Genomic DNA, 23,821 nt, shown 5'->3' with positions numbered 1-23,821 from the left:
GATCCGATTTACAGAGAAATTGCGAAGCGTATAAACAAAAGAATAGCATATAAGAGGCGCAATACTATTTACAACATTCTGCGCAATAGCAAAGACAACATAGACGAAAGGTATGCACCGGGAGTGTATTCTGTCCCGTTAAGAGACCATAGATTTCAAAGGGATCTTATATATATTGGCTCCACCATACGCTCTCTGGATAAACGTATGCGCGAACACAAATATGACATTGAACACAACAGATGCACCACTGCCCTATCTACGTATGCTTCGACCCCTGGCATAAGTGCTAACTTGCAGAACGCGCAAATCATTAAAATGTCACACAGAAGAGAACACGTACGAACGCTAGAAGCTTTGGAAATTTATAAAGCAGGATTACGTAATAGCTGTATCAACTATAAAGATGCTATTAATATTTCGGCAGCTTGGAGGTTTGCGTATGAAGCAGAATGCCCCCACAACTCTATGTAAGGTGTTATACATCGTTTACATGTATATGTAAAATAATATTTGTGAATATTTGGGTTCACGTACGTAATGACTAATACGCATGCGCGTAATGAATTTTATACGCAAAGATGTATATGTTCCAAAATGTTTAAATATTTAAGCACAACGATTTTCGAATATCAGAATTTAAAACCTGAGGAAGACTGAGAAAGCAGTCGAAAACGTTAGTTGTTTTCATTAAATATATTTTTACTGGTCAAGTAAAGGTTTTTATGTGTGTTTATATTAAGTAAATTGGACCAGTACCAGGTGAGAAGTAACTTTTATTTCATTTTCTATTAGAATTTGTTAAATAAATATGTTGCCTTCCTACCTTACTTCACAGTATTTATTAATTTTATGTTCTTTCCCTACGTTTTCAGAAGTTTTCAAATAGTAACTGTGAGGGCAGTTATTATTTCAAACTTTAAGGATAAGATGCAATTTACTATTATTTGAATAAAACTTGTATTTGTATATTTCATTCTTACATGCCTAAAGATGTAATCTTAAAAATTTTTAATTTTTTAAGCAATTTTCACATTTATTGGTTTTTTCCAAAACTTTCAACTTTTTCTTTGTGCAGTTGAATGCAGATTTTTATTTTTTATAAAAGTGAAAATTTTTACATCTGAAAATGTATATTTAAATCTGTCCTATGGACACTAAGGAGGCTTTTTTCAGGCCCTTTATGATTTGACCAGATCCATTATGGGACACCTAGGTGATGAGGGATGAGGCTTGATGAATCTGGGACAGACTATCCTTGAAAATTATCTGGGATTGGCTTGCCCAGATTTGAACCTAGGTTCTCAGAGCAGTAGGCTTCCATCTGTCATCTTTTTGGATATTTATGATTAATATTTATTGCATTCTAAAAAAATATAATCAAATTGTTCTTCAGATAAGATAATTTTACAAACTTTAAGGAAATTATTTTATATTTTATATTTTTCTAGCTTTTAAACTATTTCAGTGTTTTTACATGTGATTCATAAAATTGCTTTTAAAAATCTAATTGTTTTAATGTTAAAAAATTTTATAAATTTTATTTTTTCTGAAAATTAGCATTTATATATTTTGAAATATTGGTTTTAAAAATTTGATTTAAAAAGTTTATTTAGGAATCAGATTATACAATCTGGAAATAAAAACACAAAATTTTTATACTTAATTGTTATTAAGTATTTATTTGTCTTTTCAACATTTTTTAATTTTTGATATTACATATTATAAACAGGCAGTTGATCAAGTTGGAGCTACTGCAACAGTTATATATGTTCCTGCACCTGGTGCTGCCAAAGCTGTTTTAGAAGCTATGGAAGCAGAAGTGCCATTGATAGTTTGTATAACAGAAGGTATACCACAGCAAGATATGGTTAGAGTCAAGTATGCTTTAACTCGACAAAACAAATCTCGTTTAATTGGGCCAAATTGTCCAGGCATTATTAAGGTATATTAAATTTTCTAATTTAAGATAAATTACATTAGTTATTAGTTATTAGCATTATTATTAGTAATGCTGCTTCATTAATGGATTGTATTTAAAAAGTAAAACTTAACAAAAACTATATATAACATAATTTAATTTTTGCAATTTACATTCATGCTAATACTGAAGATCTCTTAATGAGAAGTTAATGTAAGAAACTCAAATTCCAAATGCTTTGTCCAAAGTCTCTATTGAGAAAGATTAATCTTTTGAATAGTTCAATCAAAACAGATAAATTTCTTTTTAAAAATTGTTGCATATGCAAAAGTATTTAGGTTGATTTTAATAAAATAAGTAACCTTAAATGCTCTTTCATTGCATAGTGAATTATGGTCACACTTTTAATAAGATAGCTTCAACTAAAAATATTTATTGGATGTTTTAAGGAGAGTAAATAATTTGATTTTATCTCATAATATTAAAGTAATCAACTTAGTAATGGTCTTCTCACTGGTTATATCTTATTTGTCATAAAATTTTTTTTGAAAGCTCTTCTTGTTGCTCTAATACAGTCTAGGGTTAAAATTTGCATATTGAGAGGAATAAGGTGTATTTCTGATTTGTCTGTTAAATTTTGTCCTTTTATATCATTATAACAGGAGTTTTTTTAGATTTAGGGAAATGTAATTGTAACTTTACGGCAAGATTTTGTTGGCCTGCAATTTTCAGATCGCAGACCTATACATTCTCACTGTCCATCCATCCTTCATTAATCTCAAGAATGGAGTTACATAGATGAAAATTGAGACCAGATTATGGACTGGAGTCCTGATTAACTATATATAAACTTCTATTCTGGACCATTACGTGATTTTTTAAATTAAAAGATGATTAAAAATTGCAGTTCAACATTGTGACAATGTCACAGTAATATACATTTTGTGTACATATCACAATATACATTTGATTTGTTAACTTTAATACATCTTAACTAAATTGGTCAGTAAATAATAGAAGAGTTTTTGTAAAACATTTATTTTTGGTAAATTGATATTGCCAGATGTTGACAGATAGGAATAATTTTTTTAGTAACTTCTAGCTTTTCAATTAATAATCTCAATTATTTTGAAATGATTAAGCTAATATATTNATTGCTTTATGATCTGAATCAGGGACAAGGCCTCTGATGCTGCAACTGGGTCATTTGTTTCTTCGTGAAGATCCAGAAGGGCGTCACAAACTGAAGAGTAGTGATAATGAACTGCAGCAAGACTAGAAACTCTACTCTCCCACAATGAGTTCCACAAACTGTTTTCAGCGATAGTCCTTCTATGTGCTTGGATATCACTTCCTATCACTTTGTTGATGCAGAGCATAGAACAAACAGTCTTTGAAGAAATCCGAACAAAGAAACCAATTTAACAGATGTTTTAGCGGCATCTGCTATTACCAAATTTAAGCAATGACAGCCATGTGGATTAAAAATGCTTGTGGATATTGGTTCAGAATTTTGCTTTGGACACCTTTGTTTATTCCTACCATATTCGATCCATTATCATATCCTTGGCCTCGACAATCATTCATATCCAACTCGAACTCTTGCACAATATCATCAAGAAAGAGGCCATTGAGTCTAGCTTCTGAAGAGCACTTACCGGCTTGTAAGTAACGAAACACTTACGCAATTGGACTTTACTTTCATTAATGTCAACAAAATGCAAAGTTAAAGATAACTTGTTCTTTCAAACACCATAACTGTGTATTTCTATTAATAGGACTAATTATACTGGTGTATAGAATTATAGCAACACAGTCACACAGATTAAAATTGGTTTATTTATTTTTACCTGTAATTATTATACTGGTGTATAGAATTATAGCAACACAGTCACACAGATTAAAATTGGTTTATTTATGATTATTTATGATTACAGGTAATCATAAATAATCATAAATAAACCAATTTGTGGAATTTAAAATGTATTGGGTATAGTAATGTTGTTTGATTACAAATTAGATATCTTCATTAGAATGAAAATTTCTAAGAATTCAACTTGGAATCAAACTTGGAATAATATGAATATGTACTGAAGATAATATGTATAAAGAATAGACAAAGTTTGTTCTTTATACATATTATCTTCTATAGCTATTTTGTTATGTTTCCAACAACCAATTTTTTAGTGATAAAAAAAAATGTTGTTTAGTTTATTTCAAGTTGGCTGATAGTATTTACATTTAATAAAATATAGTAAAGATAAAAAGATACTAAATATCACCAGGAAGATATTTTAATCAATTTGCATTATTCAGAGGCATAGTCTCCATAAAAACAGAAATGACTATGGAACTAACAGAGACACTTGTGAAGACTGATAGCTAGTGCAGTGCTTAAAATAGGGAAAAAATAAATCTCTTACTTTTTTGTGGTCCTACCATCCAGAACTATTCCAACTGGTCTCAAATTACTACAGAAGAAATTTGAACTTGATATATTAATATTTAGAGGTAGCTCAATGACCACAAAGTTTATAAAAAGAGCAATTTATGACAAATGAAAACATACAAGACCAGTTTTGATTAACCAGACTTGTTTCACTTTTTTGGACAATTACAGACAAATTAAATAGTCATGTAGACTCTACAATATTCAAAAGCTTGATAGATTACAAACCAAAAATGAATGAAAAAATTTTTAAACCTCACAATTCACAAAATTTGAAATTTTCAGTACAATGTTCAATGCAACTTTATCAGTTTATTTTGGTATAGGCAGAAAGTGTCTCTTTCTTGCTGTCTGAATAAGCATAACAGTGCTGTTGAACAACTTGCAGCAAATACTGAAGTTCTAATTCATCATGAGTTTTTAGGCCACTGAATTCCTAGATGAGTGTGACCATGTGTTCTGTGTGGTCATTAACAACTTTAATGACATGTACTGACTCTGCAGCCTTCTGATAGTCTTCTCTATCTTTCCAAGGATCAGGATCTACAGTGTGAAATGTATCTGGAAGTTCCATTAATTCAAATACTCTGTGACTTTACAGTAATAAAACACTCAAGATTTTTTCCCATGAATGTGTCCAAGTAACACTGATTCACTTAATGTGACCCTGTTCAGTGTTGCCATCATTTTGCATCACTGTAATCATTAGCCTCTTTGTAGCAGAACTTACATGGTTATCGAAAAAAGCAAAAGCAACCAAATCTGGTGACAAATACCATAAGTGTTTAAAAAATTTGAGAGATGCAGCCTCGGATATTGTCATATTGATTGCCGAGTATTCAAGAAGTGATTTCAGAAGTTGAAGATTGTTGTTAGGAGCACTGGCTGCCAATGGAGCTGAAATCCAGGCTTTCAAGTACACATGTGCAGCAAAGACACACACATCCTGTAGTCCCAAGGTCACCAAACTTTTTTGATTGTTGTCCCCCAACAAGTTTTCAAAACATCACATCAACCCCCACCAAAAAGTTTGTATTACAAGCAAAACAAAGTACTTACTATTTTAATACATTTCTTTTAATTTGCATTTTTTTTCATTTATTGTATATTTGTTAATAATGATTTTTGTAACTGATAATCAGTGAGACAGATAAGCTTGATCCTTAGCTCCCCCTTATCCTTAGCTTAAGCTTGATAATCAACCCCCCCAATAATGTTATATCAACCAGTTTGGTGACCCCAGCGTATTCCCTTGTTGTCTTTTGTTAAGTGGAACTGGCTGTAAACATCCACATTTTCAAACTGTAAATTACCTTCGAGAGTCAGTGTGCATGATGCATGGCTCCAGGTGCCATAAATCGGACCACTCTCTGTGGGATCAAACCAAGAAAGATAATAACAAGTTAAGTGAATTCTCTGTCGTTATCTCTTGGCTGACTGTTTTCCAGATAGCTGTTTGCAAACTCAACAACACCATCTTTGATGTCTTGCAGTGATTTTGATACTGTGTTATTTGTAAATCCTGTTTTACAATTCTGTTGATCAATTAACTGCCAATGATGTTGAAATCACTTAGAGTGGAACTTCCGGTGATGATGTGGATCCTAGACAGACTTCAAACATTGCACCAATGATCAGCTCTATTACATGATGTCTGCATGCTAGTGATAGCAGTTTCTTACCTAGCTTTTGTTCTAAGAGGACACAGGTGCTATCAATCCGGCTAGTGTTGGAGCTTGTTGTATCAAAAGACCATACAAGCCAAATAGCCAATAGGGTCTGATGTAAACAGTCACAATCAGGGTCAGCCCCAATCAGAAACAGGGAAAAACATCAGCAAGATGTCAGCAAAATAATGATCACGAGTCATGACAAAAATTAATTTTGTGCGAATGTCATGTAACTAATGTGTGATTAATTTAATGGTTTATTTTTTGAGATGACCAACTAGTTTTACAAACTGTTGTGCTAAAATGGATACATTGTGGTTCAATCTTGTGATTGCCATATGCTCATTCTTACTATTTGGAACATATAAAATTTCAGTGATGTTGAGCTACCAGTAAATATTCACCAATGGATTAGATTTTTGGCACAAATTTTTTCTATATATATATTTGAATGGAAATAGAGGGTATGAGGTTCACATAAATTGTGGAAATAAGCTCCACACTACTGATTGCTAAAGACTTTTAGTATTTTCTGTACTTTTTAATGTTTAGTTTATATTTCACTACCTTTTTTATTTTATTTAAAGCCTGAAGAGTGCAAGATTGGCATTATGCCAGGACATATTCATCAGGCAGGTAAAATAGGAATAGTATCAAGATCAGGAACATTAACATATGAAGCAGTACATCAGACTACAGCAGTGGGATTAGGGCAGTCACTTTGCATTGGTATTGGCGGAGATCCTTTTAATGGAACTGATTTTATTGATTGCTTAGAAATATTTCTCAATGATCCTGATACTAAAGGTAAATATTTTTTATTCAGTTTTCTTTCTATTCATAACTTATAAGTAACAAATTATACCAAAATGTACAAACTTTAACTAATGTTGCTAATGTGATAACTGTTATTTTGGGCCAAAGTAGTTTTCTTTGAAAATATTGAAAATTGTATTTTACATTTTTTTGGGTCATAAAATCAATTGTTTATTATAGTATTTAAAAAGTTTTTATGTTTGTAATTAGCTGGAGATGTTGCTTTTAGTAATATGTATATATTCATCATATCTAATAAATCATATTAGATTGTGTTAATCCAGTTACTCATGCCAATAAGAAATCCTTCTTTCCTTTCAATATTTTGTATGTTTCACATTTTAAGCTAAGATTTATTTTAATTTTATAAGTTTGTCTACTGCTTCAGTTAATGTTGAAATTGCTATGAAAACCAAGCATTTTCCACATTTATTTTACTTGGAGCAAAATATAAATGTGCTATTACATGAAGTTTTCTGCTACATGAGCACTCATGTTTGTTTATTATTTAATANATTTTTTTTTGGTCATAAAATCAATTGCTTATTATAGTATTTAAAAAGTTTTTATTTTTGTAATTAGCTGGAGATGTTGCTTTTAGTAATATGTATATATTCATCATATCTAATAAATCATATTAGATTGTGTTAATCCACAGTTAGTCATGCCAATAAGAAATCCTTCTTTCCTTTCAATATTTTGTATGTTTCACATTTTAAGCTAAGATATATTTTAATTTTATAAGTTTGTCTACTGCTTTAGTTAATGTTGAAATTGCTATGAAAACCAAGCATTTTCCACATTTATTTTACTTGGAGCAAATATAAATGTGCTATTACATGAAGTTTCCTGCTACATGAGCACACATGTTTGTTTATTACTTAATAGTCATTAGTGACCCAGAAATCAATATGCTATTAAACATTAATAATACAAAGCTGATATCAGCAATATTTGCCAGATACGATCTCTTATTTTTGTAACCACCAAAAAGGGGTTTGTAGGCAAATAAACAAATTTATTATGTCCTTTCAATCCAACATTTACCAGAGGTCAAGAACAGCTCAAAAGACAATTTTAATTCACAGATCTTTAATTATATGCATTTTGTATTGGAGTTTGTACCGATCTTTCCTCAGTGTCGGTGTACTCTGCATCAGTTTTGAGTTTTCTTAATAACCTTACATCAGTTACAGTTACAAACCCTGTTTGGTGGTTACAAAAATAATAAACATTAATATGTAATTATAAATTATTTTCATTAAATTATCAGAATAATATAACCAATAATGGCACAACCAATACATTTGTGAATTTATAATTTTTTAAAAAAATGTTTTTAAATTTTTTTGTAATAATATTTAATCTATATAAAATAAATTTTTATTTTAAAACTTTATACTTATAGGAATAATATTAATTGGAGAAATAGGTGGAGTTGCTGAAGAAAGGGCTGCAGAATATTTAAAAGAACATAATATGGTATGTGAAAACAAAATTCTTATAATTGAGGACAATGCTTTTTGATAAATGAAAAATGATCACCACCAACATTTATATTACTGTAAGATTTCTTTTGAAAGAATTCAACTTCTAAATTAAAACTAAAAAGAAATGAATTCCATTAAACTACATAAACAAAATTACAAGTTCAATACAAACTAATACAGTAAGAATTACAGTAATCATTAAAGAATTACAGTTAGCCTTACAGTTAATCAAAAAACAGATACTAAGAACTAAAATGACTTTAATCAATTGCTAGATTAAAAATGCATTCATATAATCAATCAAATATAACAAACAACTTAGCTTTGGATCTTCTTATCAAATAAACTTAGCTTTGGATCATCTTATCAAATAAACTAATTGCAATAGGAGAAGTCAAGATGATGATGATTTAGTGTATGTTATTTAAATCTTAAATGAATGGAGACAACAATCTAAGAATTTGTTTTGTTTGTTTTTTATGATATGTTTAAAATATTTGTGTAAAAAAAAATGTTTTGTATCTTCAATCATTTTAAATTTTAATGTTTAACCCAGCGTGAGTGAGGTCGGGTATGTCATACCCGAGAAGATTTTAAATGCAGATTATTTAATGTTATTGTTGCCATGCAAATCTTGTTGTCACAGTAGCTGGAGGTAAGGGAGTGGGGGGGCAAGGCGCAGTGTTGAGTTTAGTGTTCTGCCGGTGTCAGCGGGAGATACACACGAGCAAAGGTGGCTGGGGTACGTCACACCCGACCTCATAGTTGGTGTTACATTTTTGAGTTGACAGTAAGTTTATGAGTTATAGTTATTTATAGTATTTTTAGATTTATTTCTAGATTTCTCAAATGATAGTCTTCACATTAGACAAAAAACACATCTTCCAAGGGAAACTCAAAAGTGATTACTGATCAACTGGGAGAACCTTCATTATCTGTTTCCAAAAAAATGGCTAATAAATATGTCAGGTGTGGTGAGTGTACTAAAAAAACAGATAGGAAAACAAAACATTACTGTTTGAAGTGTGAGAAGCCAAAATGTATGAAGCATGCGATTTTTATGTGTGGAGATTGTGCTGATTTGTAGGTGTAATGTTGGTGCTGTGCAAATTGATCTCATAAGACCTTTTAGTTTTTTTTCTATTTTTATAATTGAAAGATACTATAGTTATGTTGATTAACCAAAGAAGTTGTAATTTTGTTAGAATTTTATACGAAAAAATGTTAAACTACCAAAACTTGTACTTTTTCAAAGAAAATATAGACACTTTGTTATTTCAATTAAAAAAAAATGCTTTTCAATCTTAAACATAATATTTTATTTACTCATCTTTTTGAATAGATACTATTCTTATTATCCCAAGTGAAAAAATACTTTATACACAATTAAAGTATAAAAAATTCGGCATCAAAGTTTCGGGTATCTCCTACCCACCTCATAGCTGGTGTAACAATTTCTCACCTCATTCACGCTAGGTTAATTTTTGTTAACAAATCATCAGTTAGTTTTAGTTATATATGAGCCATTCACAGGCCAAACTTGTTACCAGTTTTTTTACCTAGACCTCCATCTAATCTTCACTTCCAAACCAATTAATTTAGATATAATCATACTGGTCACTCACTACATAACTAGTACTGCTACCTAATCAACTCCCACCTAGACTAACCTATAACTCCTGCTACCATGCATCTGCATGATAGCAGTTGTAGCTGGGCTAATCTTTTCTTCCAGAATATTCTAAATTAAATTTATTTTTAATTATTGAATTTAATGAGATGACAGCTTAACCATCTACCTCTAATACAAATTGTTTAATATCTTTTTAATTACTAACCTTATTGTAGCCCAAAATTAATCTAGCTGTATCATTTGATTAGTTAGTTTTAGGATTTTGTTAATATTTTTAATGTATATTTGAAGGATTGTCTGTCTGTTGCTAACCTTTGAGAGAAAATCTTTTGTAGACATAAAAGTTTTGTAAATAGCTTAACTTAGAATTTGATGAATTGTATATATTTGTGTGTTATTTTATGTTTGTGAAAACTGAAGATGGATGAAAGAAGTTCGAAGCAGTTAGTTGCTATTTGTAATTTGTAGGAGGTTTACTCTATTAAAAAGCAGATAAAAGTATAGTTTTATTAGTAGCTAGAGTGTGACTTTGATTAACATTAATTATCTGACATTACTATACTTTATGTTTGAAATAGATAGCTAGATTTAACAAAATTTTAATCTTTTTGGATGAATAAAATTTTATTAAATCTGCCACCTTGAAAATAAATATAGGTTACATATAAAGTATTTACAAAGCTTTTATGTGCAGAATTTCAATTTTAAATGGTAACATTGTTACCTTATTTACAACATCATTAGGTTGTAAATAAGGCAACAATGGTTTCAATTGTGTGATAAATCTTTAAGAGAATTATTTCTGTCCATTAGCAGAAAGTATAATGTATTTGGAACTGAAATTTTACATGGTATTCACAAAACTTTTACACAGTAATTATAATATATGGAGAAAATATTTTTTCTGTGTATATGAGAAATGTTAATCCATTATTAATTTTAAGAATAATTTTTAATTTTGGTGTTTTTAATAATATAAGATTATTTATAAATTACAAGTTTTTTGTTTGCTATGTGTGTTCATTTGAGACACTATTGGTCCAACAGTATATATTAATTTTATTTCGTTTTATTTTAGGGTGCTAGTGCCAAGCCTGTGATTTCATTTATTGCAGGTCTGACAGCTCCTCCAGGTAGAAGAATGGGACATGCTGGTGCAATAATATCAGGTGGTAAAGGCGGTGCCTTGGAAAAAATTCAAGCTTTAAAGTCTTCAGGAGTTATAGTAACACAATCTCCTGCCCAAATGGGTTCAACAATGTTGCAAGTAAGTTGTAAACCAAACATATCTTCTGTTGCAATTTCAAAAGGGTAGTGAGATAAATTGTCATCAGCAACTTAACTGAGCATCCTTGAGAAAATTTATTGCCCAGTTGTTTAGTGATTTATGCAACAAACACTTTTTATTGTAAACAGGAAATATACGCCATCTGAGCTGTCAAGTGCATTCAATCTGTGAATCAACTGAACAAATTAGATGGCGTATATTTCACTGTTTGTGATTTTGAATCCATGTTCCCATCCATCCGCATCGAGCCATGTTTTTGTGTTAAGGGATTTTCTCATCTGAAATATCAACGACTCTTCTGAACATCTTTCCGACATCTTAGAGTTGGCACATCTCATATGTCACTCATCTTTTTTCGTATTTGAGGGAAATACTTTCCTGCAGTCTAGAGGGGTGCCTATGGGTAGCCCTATATCAGGAACATTATGTGAATTGGTGGTCAGGCGCCTCGAACAACAAGTCTTACTTGGCTTTAACGATGACATTATATTATACGCTAGATACGTGGATGACATATTCATTGTTTGGAGGAGAAAACCGGACTTGGCAGCATTTATTGAAACTTTCAATAGCAGGGATGCACAACCTGCGGCCCGCGGGCCACATACGGCCCCTTATCAATGTTTATGCGGCCTGCGGACGGTACAGGCCAAATCCCTTCTTTCGAAGTTTCTAACTAAAGTGTAGAACTTTTCCCTTTCACAAAGTCATTAGCACCCAACTGTTTTATGACTTTCCCTGAGGTGAGAAATGGGGGATTGTTCTATAAATAAGTCTATTTTTAGCTAACACTTTCTGCTTTAGATATCGAATATTTTAAAATGATGTTAGAACGTCATTTCCGATGTTATCGGGAAGTTTCTATTTTGGCGGGAAATCTTCAATTTTATGCTTCGGAAAACTTGCCTATTCGTCTAAATAGCGTCAAATAACAAAAATAAGTGAAAATAGCGCTGAAAAACCATGAAAATAACGATTTTTTAGCATTTGTTTACATTCTAGATTCTGATTGGTATAGTCGAATTTGAATCAATCTTTTCTGAAAAGACGCTTATTCGTCAACCTAATGTCATTCAAACTAGAAAAAAACTAACCAGAGTTCAAAAAGGAATGTACAAAAAGCTATAAAACCAATAATTTACAACAATATCTCTCCATAGACAAAGAATAGAAAAAAAATTTTTCACATCAAATTTATTATTATTAAGTTGGACCAAGAAAATTAATACTGTAGTTGGAATAGAGTCATTACGACTAAAAGGAAGCCATTTGCATTAAAATATTTTGGATTTAATAATTATTACAAACCGCGTCAAGCCATAAACTTGTCAACAAAGAGGGTTGTAAAATGATTCCGTGTAGCTAGAAAGCTGCGGTTTTTTTTGTTTGAAAGAAAACAGATATATTTAGGTTATTTAAGTAGTAAATTAATTGGAACTTTTTATTTACTTTTATTTTTACATTCTTTTTTTCGTAAATTTAAAATTAAATTATTATTTTTAATTTTTATTTTATTTGAAATTTAACAGTCGTAAACTGTGATATATTTAGGACAGAAAAAAAAAAAAAAACAGATTGATTCTAGCGCCAATTTGAAACGAGATATCGCAATTTTAATAATTATATTTAAAATATTCAGATTTTCCACTGCACTGTGTTAATCACTTTTGATTCATTTCTGAACACGGGGGTAAAACTGACGGGCCATAAATATAATTTAGGTAAGAATGGTAACCACATTTATGATGGATTAGTGTCCTGCACCTGGCATGTTGACGATCTGACTCACAAATTCTGAGAAATGGTGGAGACGCCCGGACAGGGGTCGAACGAATTAAGACCTGCCTGGCCACGTGTGCGTAATAGTCTTCTGTCCCCGCCTCTTTAGTCTTTGGTCAGAGTGGATACAGAACAAAGCACGTGGTAGTCTAGCTTGCCTTATCTCAAACATGATTTGTTGCGGGCCTCAGAATTTTCGGCACAATGAGACATTGTTTTGCAGAGTGAACAGTATGGCGCCGGGCATTAAACGCAAGGTCAATCGCGAGAATCATCAGTTTCAAGAAGTGGAAGTGTGGACTAACAAGTACTGTTTTGTGCAACAGAACAACAGCATTATTTGCCTTTTGTGCAATGGAACAATAGCAGTGCCAAAAGAATTCAACCTGAAGCGACATCATGAAAGCCAACACAAGGATTTCCTTCTGCAAGGTACGGAACGCAAACGGAAAATCGAATCGTTACGACGATCACTAATCAGCCAACAAAATGTGTTCAAGAAACAATCTGGAGAATTGGATGCGGCTGTTGAAGCCAGCCTAGAAATATCTGCTTTAATAGCCAAGAATGGGAAACCTTTCACAGATGGCGATATGATAAAAAAGTGTCTTATCATCGCAAGTGAGAAGATGTGTCCTGAGAAGACAAAGTGTTTTCAAACAATCAGTCTTAACCGCATGACGATACAACGGAGAATCTCGCAAATTGCATCAGACATTTCTGGCCAACTTAATATTTTAGTTGCAAACTGTGCTTATTTTTCTTTGGCTGTGGACGAATCCACTGACATATCATCAACAGCACAAGTGATTGTGTTTATTAGAAGTGTTTCACTAGATTTTATTGTGAATGAAGAATTTCTTGGCATGGCATCACTTTCCGGACATACAACTGGTGCTGACTTACTTACTGGTTTATTGAGCGTTTGCAACAAATCAGCACTGGACTTTGACAAGCTATCCAGCATTGCCACTGATGGAGCACCATCTATGGTTGGATGTGAGAATGGCATGGTCACCTTGCTGAAAAACCACCTTGGGGACAGGCAAAAGGAGTTAGTCCAGTATCATTGCATAATTCACCAACAGCAACTTTGTGCAAAGAAGCTGGGATTTGAACGTCTGCTGAAAGATGTCTATGATACTGTGAACTTAATCCGCCGTCATGGACTCAACCATCGACTCTTCACATCATTTCTTGAAGAAATAGATGCTGATTATGCTGACCTGCCCACGTATACTGAAGTTCGTTGGCTGAGCAAGGCAACAGTCCTCAAGAGATTTGTGGAGCTATTGGGGCCTATTATCACTTTCCTCAAAGAACGGGGGAACACTACAAGGAATTTGGAGGGACAAAGATGGCAGTGTGATTTAGCTTTCCTTGCTGACATTACTGCTTATCTAAACGACCTTAATTTGAGATTGCAGGGAAAGATGCAACTTGTTTCTCAGTTGACAAGTAACATCAATGCATTTATGACCAAACTATCACTTTTCAAGTCCCACATGCAATCAGAGAACTTTACACACTTTCCACATTGCAAGGCCATGAAAGAGAAATACCCACATATGAAGATGGATTACTCTGACCAAGTTAACACCCTCCTTACATCATTCAATGAGAGGTTTGGTGAATTCCAGAAATACAAGATCTACCTGCAACTTTTTTCAACTCCATTTGATGTGAAAGTGGAAGATGCCCCTCCAGATGTCCAACTTGAGTTGATAGACATCCAGTGCAGTGATGAATTGAAATCACAGTTCAAAAATTCTAATCTCCTCACATTCTACAAAGAACTGCCAGATACATCATTTCCAAAACTGAAAGACAATGCTCGATTTTGTGCAAGCATGTTTGGCAGTACCTATGTATGCGAACAGGCATACATAGGTACTGCCAAACAAGCTTGCAAGTTTTCGCTTATGAATTTAAACAAGTGCAAAACACGGAACAGGTTAATCAACGAGAATTTGAAAAATCTGCTGGTTGTTTCAACATCTGCCATTACACCAGACATCAAGAAGATTGCTGCCAGCATCCAATCTCAGCCATCGCATTAATCGCTTGGAGGTCCGGCCCCCAGTCAGTAAACTTAATCCTAATTTGGCCCTTCTTCACAAAAGGTTGTGCATCCCTGCAATAGTAATGCTTATGGCCTCTCGTTGAGGGCTGAACAGCAGAGCTCCACCAACGTGCATTTTCTTGATATTGACATTAGCTTACAACAGGGTCGAATAACAACTAAAGTATACCGTAAGAGCTCATATGCACCTCTTTTTATACATGCTCAATCACATGATCTGGTTAGTTACAAGATCTCTGCTTTTAAGACCCTAGTAAGAAGAGCTTTCACCCATTTTTCAAGCGCGGAAGATAGAGAAATGGAAGTGGAATATTTCGAATGTGGCTAGACTGCATGGTTACCCTAAGTGCCTAATTAAAACACTTATAGCACGCCACCAACAACCTAACAGTATGGCACTTCAGAATAACCAGTCCTTCGTTCATATTACTTACAACAAGATCCTTTATAGCACCTACAAACAAATCGCACGATATGCTGGTAAAAATATCGCTTACAGGAGATCGCAGACCATTTTCTCCTGTTTACAAAATGATAAGGACCGTCTTGATAGGAACTGTGTTCCGGGAATATATTCTATCCCTATTTACGATCATAGGGTGAATTGTCCAGGCGAATATATTGGGGCTACCGCATGCTGCCTTAAAACAAGGGTCAAGGAACACAAGTACTCAATTCAAAAATGCCTTTCCAATACGGCTTTGGCCACTTTCGCGCTTGATGATGACGTCAGGGTGGAATTTGATAATGCACGTTTAATACAACGGTGTGAACACCAGGCCAGCCTGAATTATCTAGAACAGCTGGAAATTTTTAAAGCGTTCGGAAAGGGAACAGCCATCAATTTCAAGGAAACAGATTCTTTGGCGACGGCGTGGAGGGCGTATTATGACGTATAATGGATGCGCACCATATATGTCTACACTATAATATAAACATCGGATTTTTGAAGCAGGAAACGAATTAAGGCCCTGCATCGGAACATGCGCATAACTGCAATGTTCGATTTTTTTGAAATCTTGGATTCGAACCTGATGATGACCGTTGAAGACAGTAGAAAACGTTCGTTTTTGAAATGAATTTATGCTGATATGTTGGTAATTTCGTGGTTATGTTCTGAAATTATTGTCATTTTTATATTATATTTGTGCATATACAGCATAGTTGATATGTATAATTTTTTCCTTTTACAATAAATTAAAAAAGCAATATTGTACCAAAGTGTACAGAAAGCCATCACTGGTACTTCATGATATGATAGCTCATAAATTGGCAGTTTATAGGGCCCTACTGAAAAAAGCAGTCACACATTCAACCTACCATGAGTGCAGAAAACAAGAACTCAGAGGTTAATAATTGATGCAGCATGTATGTGTAGTGTTCTGCAAAAAATGATACAGTGTTAGAGCTTATCTGAATCAGACAGACAAAAAAGGCAATCTGCAACTGAAATAAAAAAAATGAGGAAATGAAAAAGCATTGCATAGTATATATTGTATTAATAGTATTAATAGTATTATCATTCATGCAAAACAATAGCATGAATGATAACACTATTAATGAAAATAAATACAATAAGACCCTGTTTAATGCTGCCTCACTTAACACTGATTCAGTATAACACAGTCTGCTCAAAGCCTAAAAAAACTCAAAATTTATGCTGATTTTGGTTCATATATAATACAATTATTTATGAACATGAACCAATCAAAAAAGATGGCAAAAAAGTTTACTTTCTTTAAATCTACGTTTGTTTGGTGCAATTTTGGAAAAAATATAACATCATGGATGCCACAGGAAATATCGACTTTGCTTGGCAAGAATTAACTGATAAAGGCACAAACGAAGTGTGGAATAAGTTATGGCTAAAGGTATCCAAGAATTCTCAACGAGAAGAACCTATCGCTGTATCGTTAGGTTGACTAAACTCAACCTAATCGATACAGCAGGACTAGGAGATGTAGACGAGCAGGATATTGAGGAGTTACTGCAGGTTTCTGGTGAGAGCCTTACCAATGATGACCTTCAAGAACTGGCAGAATGTGAAATTCATGTGGAACTGGAAAATAGAGATTCTGAAAACAAAGAACCCAAAAATTTCTCTACAGATTTCTTTAGTAAAAGTTTGGTAAGATAACCGAAATCATTGATCAAATTGTAGTGAATGATCCAGATTTTGAAAGGAATGCAAAAGCAAAATGAGGCATTTTAGATGCAATCTTCTGCTACCAACATTTGCTTAAGGAAAGAAAAAAGCAACAAATGAAACTTCATGACTCTATTGCAAAAGAACAAGAATTTCAGAAAAGTCAGAACACAAAAAANTTTATTGCAAAACAACAAGAATTTCAGAAAAGTCAGGACCTTCATCACAAAAAATGAACTTTACATTTCTGTGTGCATATGTTTGTGTGTTGTTTAACATTTATTATTATACAAATTAATATAAAAATAAGTTAAAATTAAAGTAAAGTTTGTCTATTTTTGGTCGTGTGTTCTCCTATCGCTATTTACTCTATGTTAAAATGACCTCATTTAATGCTGTTTCATTTAGCACTTTTTCGTCTAGGAACACATCCCATGCCTTAAGTGGGGTCTTACTATATATATATAACATCCAGATAGTGATTAAAAAGATTGTCTGCTCTAATTATCTATATAATTGAAGATAAAGAGGAAGAGGAAGTGAAAAAGCCAGGAATGTATGAGATTGGATTAACAAAGGGTGTAAGGAATTTTTCTACACAGTATCAACTTACAGATCTGTGAATCTCAGGGTTAAAGAGCATTTTGAATCCATCACTCAATACCCCATTAACAGCACAATTTTAATACAATGTGCCACAGAGAAAGAAGTAGAAGTAAGTTGGAAACAATCAGTAATACTTAGAAGTTAGTATGGCATTAAGAACAGAAGGATTCTGGAGCAATGTTTCATTTACATATTAATTAAAAAAGCATCTTAACATCACTAATGTGCAGGACACTAGATCAGGGGTGGCCAACAGTTTTTGCCCCCAGGCCAAATTGGAAAGAAAACTTTTTTCATGGGCTGAACCAGAGGCTGCCCTAGGAAGATTTTGAGGTGGTGTGAGATCTCATTGTGGTGTCACCCTGTAGAGACTAAATTGTACATAGAGATTACAGATACATTGTTCACATTATCAGCTTTATCAACATTCTACACTGTGCTGAAGACATTTGTAATGAAGCGTTAACTCTAAACGCACAGTTAGTTATTGACCTTCTTTTTAGGCATTAGACTTTTTCACCGATCTATTCTGACTTGAGTAGCTAGTATTGAAAGATTAATCGCGGGCCACATGAATCTATTACACGGGCCATATGTTGGCCATGCCTGCACTAGATGGAAGGGAGTACTGGAAACAAGAAATTGTGAGGATATAATTAAACATTTACAAGACAGAAAAATGAAGGAGGCAGTATGATATACCAGAAGACTTAAAAGTTAATTTTAGCTGCTGTGCATGCATGGAGTTTGTTTTTACAAATTTAGAATGAAAATGTGTAGTTTTAAATATCATTTGATCTTCATAAACAATTGGAAAGTTCAAATTTAGTTTGAACAGTGACTGATATTCATTACGAAGCTGAAGTTATCCTAATATAAGATGAAAATGTTCTTTTATGGTAAATTTAAATAGTTGGCTACTTGAAATAAGCATTTAATGTAGATAATAATATAGAGCGAGAAACCCATGAAGTAATATTTATTAAATTAATTTAATCTCCAGAATTTAGTAATAATCTATAGCAACCATAATTAGACAGACTATAGTAATTTTTTCTATTTGAAACATTCAAGTAGGGATCTGCTGTCACTGATTTATTACTGGAAAGACAAGTGATGAATCTTTAATTTTATTATATTTTCAGTTTGTCTTGTGTTACAAAACTTAGATACAAATAAATATTAATGTGAGTAAAAGTCTGTGTGAAAATGTGGATTTCCATCCTGATATATCTGCCAATGTTCAAAACAGTGTTAATAAAAATACAAAATTACTTTAGAATGATTTTAACAGGTAAATGCACTATATCGATAGTCTAATCGCTATCTGTATCATTATCTAAAGATTTGTATCTGTTTTGATCCTTGTATGATAGAAAAATTTGAGGATTTTTTTCTTTGGGGTTTCCTATTTTAATGCTGGAGGTATAAAAAAATTTTTTGTTTGATAGTGTAATTCACATGCAAGTTGTAAGGAATACTTTTTCTTTAGTATATTCTCGAAATAAAAGCAATTTTAACCTGATTTTCTGTTTGATTTTATGCAAGTATGACCAAATTTTTTAATGAAAATGAATAAGTTTTTAGTTGAATAAAAACAATTGAAATTTTTATCTCTTTGTAAAAATTTTTATATTATATTCATATTCAATAGAAGATTTTTCTTAATACAATTTTAATAAAAATATATTTTAAAAAATTATTAATTAATACTTTCTATTGCAGGAAATGCAAAAACGTGGACTGGCTTAGCAGTGGGATGAACAGACTGATTCTCGGTCAACAAGATAAGTTTTGTTCCATGTTCCCGACATTGTAGAGAATAGGTTGCTTTTGTCTGAAAATTTAGTAGGTCTCAATATGCATCATAAATTTTGTCATAAAATAAATATACAAAAGCTGGATTATTCAGCATTCTGTTATGTTCATTCGATCATTAAATGCTCTATTTTTGGTAATAGATTGATCATAGACTAGTTCTATTCCAAGAGATTGCCAGTTATAGTATTGTTTTTGTTAGGATTTAAGTTTGTAACAATGCAGTCAAGTTTAAATGGCCTAATCATTTGCCATATCTATGAAACTCAAACTTTAGTGATTTGAAGGGTCTCAACTTGATATTTTCTATAAATGAGTTTGTTGAATGAAATGACGTGTCTCATTTTGGAAAAGTTGTTCCTATAGTAAAATTATGAAAATATAATTTAAGTTTGAAAAAATTGATACTTTGTTAATGTTAAGGCATTTAATCATTGTTGCAATTCTAATCATGTTTATAAGTTGTTATAAAATAGACAGAAAAATAAAATAAGCAATTTATTATAAAGAACAGACTGTTTTGCATTGTTCTGAATGTAACAGTTTAGCCATCATCACATTTAATACTCGTGGCAATATTTGTATCATTAGGTTTATAAACTGTAGATTATTAATGTGAATAAAATGTTCTCAGTTTTTTTGAAGTGGTGATTCTTAATTCAAATTTGACAATTGTTACAAATTTTCTCTATATTTTAAAATTGTTTAAATAGTATCAAGACAAAAATATTGATTGACAAACTTAAAAGGGTCAATTTTGTTTATTATACAATTACAAAAGTACAAAATTAAGTAAATGTGTCTTATTATTCTAAAAATTTTTCATTCATTCATATAATAATGAATTCAAATGATTATTCTTGAATCAATTCTATTCAGAGCAATATTTGAAATACATTACCAAGAAGAATATTTATTGTAGTAATCAAAATTTTAAAATTATTTGTAAAAAATATAATTACTCTAGCAATAAAATGATAGAATATATTTTTATTATGAAAAGTTAATCTACTTAACAGCTATTTTCGACACACTACAGGAAATATTTTAAAATCTCTTGCCATATTGAGACTTGATAAAACAATGAAAAGAAGACAGCTTAGTTTACTTAATGCAACATATACCTTATAGGAAAAACGTCATTAAACTTATATTTCTGTATTCACTGTTGAACTGAAGATTCTTAAAGCAGCTTTGAGAATAAAGTCGATTTATCTGAATTTTATCTTTTTCATATTATAAAATCAGCAAATCTGAGTGGCATTTTGCAAAAATATATTGATAACCAATTTCTTTGCTCAATTGCTATAATTAGATTAGAGTATACAATGAATACTGGTATAAAATATTAAAGTGAATATATACAGAAACAGATTTATATTATTAAAATTATATTATCCTAAATAAAATATATTAAAACTTTTGTAAAAATTTACTTTTCTGGCTGCTATACAGAGGGAAAGTATGGTGATCCGGAAAAAAATGCCCCCCCTTAGATTTTACATTTTTGGACTCAGGACACCTTGAAACGTCGAGAAATGCAAAAAAAAATTCGGGGGTTTTTCTGTATGTATGGATGTTAGTGTGTATGTGGGGGGCATGATTTTGTTCACCCTGTTTGAAGCTTAACTCATTTACTTTTTGTCGAAAATGTATGAAATTTTGCAGGGAAGTTTATTAGGGGATTGATATTGTTAAATTTTAGTGATTAAAGGTCGAGGGGGGTGGGCAGATAAAGGAGGTCGCGTGTATCTCCAGTAGGGTCGGACTTCGTGACGATTTTACTGGTTATTGGCATTTACAATTTTTTATAAAACCCGTCCTTACCCTCAAAATTAAGCTTTTGAGGGTAAGGATGGGTTTTTGTCATCCAAAGTTGTCATTTTATAATAGTTAAAAATATAAAAAGTGTTTTAGTAAAATATAACAGATTGATTGCGTCACCAAATGTTGCCGGGAAAGTTGATCAACTCGTTGCTAGACTTTTTATATAAGAATGTCAGATGATAAATATTTGTGTAAATTGCTGTTCCTTGAATAGTTTTATTTATATAAATTGTTTTAAAAAATCGATTTGTGGTATTTGTATTAAACGTATGTAACACGTAATGACGACGAGAAACACATTTATTGTTTTTCGAAATTCATTTACAATTAAGAAATTTCACAATAAAATGATATATTAAATATCAAAATATTGTAGCATTTTTGTAGATTCTATAAAAATTGGGTCAAGGAAAACACTGTTTAGATGTTAATCAAAATTATACTTATTTAATAAATAAATTGATAAATACTGATAGAAAATGTCACGATTTAAGTAATGTATTAATTTTTAGATTCAGAAATGTCTCGTTTTTAAGATCGTACGTCTGTGGTGTAGATCGGAGAAGTTTTACGAATTGAAAACGGCAGTAGTGTTTCTAGTGAAAAGGGAAAATATTGACCTCAATGACGTACTTTTCCTCTACGTCACTGTGGTAAACATTCTAACTTATTTTAAAATGTGGATATAAATGAACTTATTTCTGTTAATTTGTAAGACATACCTTCTGGTTTTGGCAATTATGTGATTCATGTCGTTTTCTACTTGTTTATAATCTTTTTGTATCTATTTTTGTTCTGTGTTTTGTATACATCTTTCCTAGATAAAGGAGGATTTCTCCCACGTCGAAACAGAATTGTTGTTAAATGCCTAGTGTAACTTCTTGGAATTTTCCGTCTTTTATTTTTCAAAAACTAAAAGATTTTGATCCACCATAATAGAAATGTAACATTCGTCTATTCACAGTAGAAGTAGATTTATAGATTGCTTTTCTATTTATAAATTACAAGAGATAACGGTAGATTAAATTTCTTCAAAAATAATTAAACGTTAATGGATATCGACCGTTTAAATATTAAAATAATCATTTTGATAAAGTAATTTTGATGATTTTATCAAAATTAGTTTTTGTGAAAAATAAAACCACAAAGAAATTTTCCTTCATTTTTTCTACAAGGACAATTTCTTTCCAAACTTAGAGTCGACATTCCGAATAATTAAATAGATTATTACGATTAAATCTTTCTAAGTATTCGATGGTTACATGAAAATTACGCAAAATTTTATGATTTATTTCATTTTCGTTCCCGAATGAAACTTTTCACCGCTTTTTTCTTCCTCTCTCTTTTAAACGATGAGGAGAAAGTCAAAAATATAACTTCTCATACAATTTATTAATATGATGTGACCTTCAGGATACACGCAAAGAAAACTGGTTTTAATATTGTGTTTTGTTAACAAGAGAATCGATTTATTATCACAACTCGAATATTTCGAAATTTAATGTTAACTTACGAGTGGACAAGGAAGAACGTTTATATCGAGCTGCATGACACCGAGAGATAAGAAGCGTTTGCATATGTCGGACCCATTTTCAATGAGAATATCGAATCAGTAATAGATAAGAAATAAAGACTGTTTTGCGTAGGCCCACAACGCGGAAAAACTTCAAAATAACTATAAAACTGCGAGATGAAACTAAATGAAGCAATAAAGTCTGAAAAGTAAAGAAATATAAAAGGACTGTAATAAAGTAAAATCTCTTTTACGATGTATTGGGCACATTTTTCTACTAGAAGACTTAGAAATTTTATTTTTTTATTCAAATATTCTTTACAAAATAATAATTTCACTGTTTCGTTGAATATATACAAATCGAGTATAATAATGATATATTTTCTTCATTTTTAAATTTTTACGAATTTTCCAAGTTCATTTAATTTTTAAACATGCTTTGTATATACGAATCATAGTCAATTATACTCTGACTAACCAAACTTGTTTCCTCAAAGGACTTATTAGTAATTATTTCATCATTTCATCAAACTTGTTTTTATTGAATACTGTATTACGCTTCCAATTCAGCGTATTTAACATTTTCTTAAAACTCCTTTCTTAAGGTTCTTATTTACGTAATTATTTTTTCATTTTACTTTCCCGGCTGTTATAATAGAGGGAAAATATGGTGAGCGGTCAAAAATGACCACCCAAGATTTTTACATTTTTGGACTCTGGATCTTGAAACGTCGAGAAATGTAAAAAAAAAGTCGGGTTGTTTTTCTGTATGTGTGTATGGT

General features: G+C 31.7%; 1 protein-coding gene across 1 annotated transcript in view; it reads left to right on the top strand.

The window, feature by feature from the left end:
* The window catches only part of LOC111642065 (succinate--CoA ligase [ADP/GDP-forming] subunit alpha, mitochondrial-like), a 29,018-nt gene extending 8,675 nt beyond the window's left edge, over positions 1-20,343 (top strand). The window contains exons 4-8 of the mRNA XM_023388332.1: positions 1,733-1,945; positions 6,628-6,847; positions 8,265-8,338; positions 11,058-11,246; positions 19,607-20,343. Coding sequence (XP_023244100.1) covers positions 1,733-1,945; positions 6,628-6,847; positions 8,265-8,338; positions 11,058-11,246; positions 19,607-19,633 — 723 coding nt within the window. The 3' untranslated portion in view covers positions 19,634-20,343. The remainder of the gene's footprint in view (positions 1-1,732; positions 1,946-6,627; positions 6,848-8,264; positions 8,339-11,057; positions 11,247-19,606) is intronic.
* Positions 20,344-23,821: the final 3,478 nt, after the last annotated feature.

This window comes from Centruroides sculpturatus, unplaced genomic scaffold, assembly GCF_000671375.1.
Source record: "Centruroides sculpturatus isolate CEXI.00-Female unplaced genomic scaffold, Cexi_2.0 scaffold1479, whole genome shotgun sequence".
Classification (NCBI taxonomy): Eukaryota; Metazoa; Arthropoda; class Arachnida; order Scorpiones; family Buthidae; genus Centruroides; species Centruroides sculpturatus.
The sequence above is the reverse complement of the archived record's forward strand: the minus strand, read 5'-3'. Positions and strand labels throughout refer to the sequence as shown.